This window comes from Arachis ipaensis, chromosome B03 (assembly GCF_000816755.2).
Source record: "Arachis ipaensis cultivar K30076 chromosome B03, Araip1.1, whole genome shotgun sequence".
Lineage (NCBI taxonomy): Eukaryota > Viridiplantae > Streptophyta > Magnoliopsida > Fabales > Fabaceae > Arachis > Arachis ipaensis.
Genome location: NC_029787.2, coordinates 19,873,325 through 19,879,895, shown reverse-complemented (window position 1 = coordinate 19,879,895; position 6,571 = coordinate 19,873,325). Strand labels below are relative to the sequence as shown.

The 6,571-nt window shown below is 36.0% G+C and overlaps 1 protein-coding gene across 1 annotated transcript; it reads right to left on the bottom strand.

Annotated features, from left to right (window-relative positions):
- LOC107629905 (cytochrome b6-f complex iron-sulfur subunit, chloroplastic) lies at nt 1,281-2,905 on the bottom strand. Its single transcript, XM_016332848.2, has 2 exons — nt 2,198-2,905; nt 1,281-1,550 (listed from the first exon to the last, which is right to left on the bottom strand). Exons 1-2 carry the CDS (start codon nt 2,780-2,782, stop codon nt 1,449-1,451), a joined length of 687 nt encoding a protein of 228 aa, XP_016188334.1. The 5' UTR covers nt 2,783-2,905; the 3' UTR covers nt 1,281-1,448.

The following is a 6,571-nucleotide window of genomic DNA, read 5'->3' as shown; positions in this document are numbered from 1 at the left end:
TTAGAACTAAAGCACTCAATGGTAATTTTGATTTTAAAATATTTTAAAAGATATCTTTTAATTTTATCTTTTTAGAGTTCAAATTTTACATTTCAATTAATTTTTTAAAAGTTTTTTATTCTGAATTTTGAACACTAAATTTTAAATTCGAATTTTAAACTTTAAACTCTAACCCTAAGTTTTCAAACAAACAAATTAGTTAGTCACAAAAAAAAAAAAAGAAATAAATTAGTTAACGTTAGCTAATTAAAAATTAATTTTTTATACTTATTTTTTAATTTTTAATTTTTAATTTTACCAAATGAAAAGATTTTTTACTGGCACTCATACATTAAGTTTGAGAGTTTATTTGTTTGAGTGATGTCATTAAAAATTTTTAAAATTTTATTTATAAATTATAACTTACTATTTACTTAGACTGATGCTTTTTAAATTTTAAGTTATTTGTATAAGTTATTTTATAATTTTAATTTGAGTCTGCATGTCGTGAAATTGTCCTCTTTGAGTTTGTCTGAAATCAAAACCAGTATACTCTTAGTACCAATTGATGAATTTGCAAGAATGAGAGACATGAATCTCAAGAACCAGCTATTGGTAGTTTGGTACCATGTAAGGTTCCACTTCGATTTCAAGCAATCTCTACAACAAACGAGAAGGGTGATTGAGTGATCCAGATGTATCAAGAAATCAACTTAGTACCTCCCTGTCAAAAATAATCTACACAACACAGAAAGTGATAAAAGATCTTGCCCTTATAACATGGGTTGTTGCATCTGTGAGTTTCACCTTAAAAACAAGATAGTTAATTGTATTTTTTCTTTTTTCTGATAGGTGAGAAAAGATCGCACATTATTTTCCTGTTTCATCAAGAACTTAGTGTTTGAGCTGCCAAAAGTATTTGTCCACTATGTACCAAAAACCAGTTTATTCCATTTGGGTTCTTGGGTTCAGGTTATTTTAGAAGGAGCTACTAAAACTAATTTGACACAACCTTATTTTCTCCAACTTTGGAAGTGTGTCAAGCAAAGAAAAGTCAGTATAAGTACTGAAGCTGAATATAGGGATTTGGCCTTTGGCATCGATAAAAATAGAAATATGTCAATTCAACTGCTGTTGAAGGAGCTATAAAAGTATAAATCCCCCAGCAAGTTGCACCAACAATTTACTGTAATAACCAAATCCTCTAATGTATAACTATCTATATTAATAAAGATTTTACTTTAGTTTTGTTGCTTTGTATTATTTATTTATTTTCATTACTATCTACATCCATTGGCACATTATACAAACTTGCTTGCTATGAATTTTATTACACAAATTTCAATAGTTCAGTTCACAAAATAATAATTTGATCATATAATGTCCCCATGAATAAAATACGTGACAAAATGTTTGCTTTCACAAAAATAAATACATATAATAGAAGACAAACTAATCACTTTAATAAATTAAGCCCACCATGGAGCATCACCGGTTCTGAAATCTGTTTCGACCCAAGGAACAAACACCACCTTGCCAGTATCTACATCACAATGTGCTAGTGCCAGAGACTGTCCATTCATCAACAACGATCAAAACATTAAATACTGTACCATTAAGCACCAAACTGGATACTCTACTAGGTTGGTGAAGAAATCAATCACAAAAAGTTGGATTTTAATATTTAAGTCAACATCTGCCTCCGGTGACAAATAGGTCAGGTGGTTTGTTGAGGGCTTGTAACCGGCCTGTGTTCGGCCTAGCATTTTCAATATAGAACCAGCTTACAAGGTGAACTTATTAGCCTATATAAGTTTCCTTGAATTACAAGCTACAACACAAGCTTCTTGCCAAGCCAGGCTTTAACAATAAGTTAGGCTAATAAGTTTATACCAATAAAGGTTACAAGGTAAACTTAAACTAATTAGCAGCCATGCAAGCCTAACCTGAATCCACCCCCTACAAGTAATGCAGCACATCTAAGTTTTTTTATGAACCAAGACTAACCAAGTTAAACAATAAGACTTGGAATAATGCTAGCCATAACTGAATTTTTATATTAGACCAACTTGGTTTGACTTAGTTAACAAAAGGGACAAGCTTAAGACCTCCCTAATTGGTTTCCAATTTTTACATTGATAGAAGCAAGGAAGATGATTGAAAATAATAAGGTGTATTAGGTGCAGAATGAAAGCAGGATTATAATGATTTTGCATACCAGGGGGGCAGGTCCTCTGACAACTCTTCCTTGGTCATTGTACTGCGATCCATGGCAAGGGCAAATGAACTTGTTCTCAGCTGCATTCCATGGCACAACACAGCCAAGGTGAGTGCAGACGGCGTTAATCCCATATGTTGCAAGGGTTCTATCTTTCTCCACCACAAGGTAGGTAGGATCTCCCTTCAAACCTTGTGTTAGGGTGCGGTCACCAGGTCCATGAGCCTTGAGCCATAGTTCAGCAACAACATCATTTCCAACTGCATCCTTAGCAACAGTTCCACCAGTAGAGGATCCAGACCCTGGAGGGGCAAAGAAAGTAGCATATGGAACAATCATACCAGCAGTGGGGAGTGAGATGGCACCAAGAAGCAGCAAATTCATGAGCTGCCTCTTCCCCATGTCAGGCACTCTATCTGCCGGAATGCTGCCAGCCTGGCATCTGATCCTCACTCCCTTCCCCTTCCCCTTCCCATTTCCAACCGTTTGCCTCCTCGCACTCTTCACAACAACTGCTTCTGAGGGGCTAAATATCCCTCTCTTCCCTGAACACAATTGAGAAGGGGATAGAGTGCTGGAAGCCATGGATTGGTTGAAGAATGAGATCGTCACAGTTGTTGCTTCTTGTTTGGAGATTTATGAAATGGAGATGAGGAACGTGTGGAGTGGTGGTCAATTGGTCATCCACCACAACAGTCAACACCTGCTGGATAAGACGCTATTCTCATATTTTGCTCTTCCATAGCCACACGTTTCTCTCTCTCTCTCTCTTTTTTTTTTGGTCAAGGTTTCTCTCTCTCTTTTCTTTTATCTTTTTTTTTGGTAAACAAAGGGGCCAATGGCCCAAAACCCAAATATGCTTTTGTTACACAACATGCAGCAACCCAACAAATGAATACTAATAGCAGGCGAGGGAGTTAAACCCCAAAATGGTGTCTGAGATTGGCGTCGTGCACTAAAATCGTCCCTAAAATTTCAATTGCACCAATTACGTTCCTGAGATTGAAAAAAGTGCATCATTAGGGATGTCAATGGGGCAGGGCGGGGGTGGGGGCGGGGGATGCCTCCCTGCTCCCCATCCCCGCCCTCAGATTTGCTCCCCATCCCCGCCCCATTCCCCGCCGTGGGGGAATATTGCTCCCCATCCCCATTCTCCACGGGGCCCCATTCTCCGCGGGGACCCCATTCCCCATCTACATAATAGTTCTAACTAATTATTAATTTCCATATGAATAGAGCTGCAAGTATCTATCTTATACAAAAACTGCAAGATTTTATACAAAAAGTCTAAATGATACGATGGTGATTTCTCTCGAAATAACGCAATAGGGAGACGCAACGACGAGTCAAAGGACAAAGCAGTGGACAAGGTAAGAGACGTGGCAACAGAGAGGAGAATGGACACGACGGCAGAGTTATGAAAAAGAACGCCGCAAATAGAAATTACGACGCGGTAAGGGTGATGGCACGGTGAGGTGTGACGATTCGGTGAGAAGGGTGACGAGGGGGTGGCTGCAGAGAGGTTAGATGGAGTACGGACAACCTCAGGGATCTTTGAATTGAAGAAGGGTTATGCAAATAAAGATTAGGAGTTTTGGGTTTCTATATATGTGTGTGTGAAAAATGACTAAAAAACACATATGAGAAATAAACTATTAAGGATAATTTAAGGAATTCATAAATTTCGGGGAATAGCGGGGACGGGGCGGGGATCCCCGCTCGGGTCCTCGCGCCTGCTTCGGGAGAATTTTGTCCCCCATCCCCATCCCCGCGGGGAAAATTCCCCACAATTGGATCCCCATTCGGGACAGTCCCCGCAGGGATCCCCGCGTCTCGGGGAATTTTGCCATCCCTATGCATCATATTAGTCCCCGACCCATTTTCAATTAACGACGTAATGACATGGCATGATGACGTGGACTGTAAGTGACACATGTCACTTCATGATTTGGCCATGTGTAATGGTATGATGATGTGGTGACCAGTGACACATGGCACGCTGACGTGGGTGGTTGTGCCACATTTCACAATGTTATTTGGCCACGTGTCCGTATGTGCCACGTGTCGCAACAATATTCGTCCACGTGTCATCCATTATGTCATCGTTGTAGATGCACCAAATTAGTCCCTCAATTTGCATTAAGTGACTCATTTTAGTCCCTGAAATTGAATGTCGTGCACCAAATTAGTCCCTTCACCAGTTTTTTCTCATTTTTTTTATATAAATTCAAAATTCTCAATATTTTTGAATGTATTAATTTCAACTCTATTTTTTCACATGTTCTTCAAATAAAAGTGTTTTTATAAAATATTTTTTCTCTTGCGAATACTCTAACCGCCGATTTAGAATTGACGTGAAGGCATTTCAAACACCTTCACCACCATCTCCGACCTCTTTCACTACTTTTATAAAATATTTTTTTCTTGCAGATACCCCTAACCGCTGTCTTGGAGTTGACGTGAAGGCATTTCAAGTTTTCCTCGTTACCATTTATGATCTCTTTCGTCTAGACTGTAGAAATCAGAGATGGTAATAAGGGTGCTTGAAGTGTCTTCAATCTAGCTCATTTACACGAAACGAAAAACGTATATTTTATAAGAAAAAAATGTTTATTTTAATTATTAATTTCTTGTTAAAAACCTGCCTCGCTGGGAGCTGCACCAGGTTCGAATCTTCAATGAAAAATATAAAACTCATGTTAGTAGTAGTAGTAGTGTGTAAATGAGTGTGTTGTATAATGTATAAGACAAAAAAAAAAGAAACAAATGAATACTAATAATAATTAATGAGTAATAATCAAGAGTTTTAATTTATCTTTCGAAAATATCAAAAATAAAAAATTCAAAATTTTATGTGTTCAAAAATTAAAAATAGTTATATTTTTAATTGTTTTTAATAATAAAAGAATCAACCAACTAACTCAACAAATACTACTCACACCCGAAAAACAAATTAAATGAAGATGCTCTCGTAATGACGCGTAAGACACTTATGTATTGTTAGGGGTGGTAAAACGGGTTGAATCCGTCGGGCCGACTTGCTAAATTCGCTAAAAAGACGGATCGTGTTAGGATTTAGAGCCCGCTAAATTAAAAAAAATTTACCAAACCTGCACCGTCAAATTGGTGGGTTTTGGCGGGGCGGGGCGGACCGATCCGCCGGGCCGAAGATTTTTTTTTTTCTTTTTTTTTTAAATAAAAGAGTGATTACTATTATAAGTGCAATAGAAATATAGGAGATGCTCCCATAAAGATGCGTAAAATGTCCCCGCTTTGCCACCCCTATGTGTCGTATTATTATTGGATGTATTAATGAATCGGTTATTTTTGAATTTCTTAACAAATTAAAAAAAACCGATTAATTTATTACAATAACAATAAACCCAATTTATATAACCCACTGGATCATAGGTTTTTTTGGTTTTTTTAAAAACAAAAATTAGAGATATATTTGTCTTTTTATAAAAAAATTTAAATATAATTCGGTTTAGATTGTGTAAATCGGTGGGATCAAATCGGGTCTAATAATTATAATGCGAACAATTGGGTTTATTATTATTATTATTATAATAAATCAATTTTGTTCTGATTTATTAAAAAATAAATTATTAACCGATTTAATAAAAATATCAAATAATATCATAATACATGTAAACGTCTTAAAAAAAAAAAAAGGCATTTTTAGTATATTTATCGAAGTGATCTCCAAAACAAAAACCACTTCAAAAGAAATTAATGTATTGAATTTTCTTTTTCAAATTACTATAAGGAATCTTTTGTACTATCTTGAACGAGTATATTTAACAAAACAAGAAAATTGGTTAAATTTTTTGATCAAATTGAAAAGTATTAATATGTGAGATGATTATTAGTTTCTTATATAGTTTCTTACTTTTTTTCTAAGATTGCAATGTGCCTAATCAATAAAATGGAAACCTGGTTCTATCTTTAGACTTTTTTTTGGCCAACCATTCTGCTTTTCTGTTCCCGTCTCTGTATGTGTATTTCAACTTAATGATCCAGTTTCTACTCATGAGCTTTTCTACCCTTTTCACCAGTGCTTCTAGATGCTATTCTAGAAGAGTAGATCCACCACAGCTTTGAAGTTTGATTCAACAACAATTCTCCTAATTTCCGAATCCCAAGCTGTCTGTTACTGTGTTTAGTCCATATGATATATACCCATAATAATTCACCTTGAAATGCTATGTAATAGAACTCTCTTGATACTCAGAGAAAGTAAAAATTACTAAACTTCACTCCAAACTCAACCTTTTCCACCAATGAGGAAATTGATCTCGTTTACATGTATATGTAGCTGCATTTTAACTTATCTCGTTTAGAAGAGAGATAAGTATGTCACTATAACCAAGA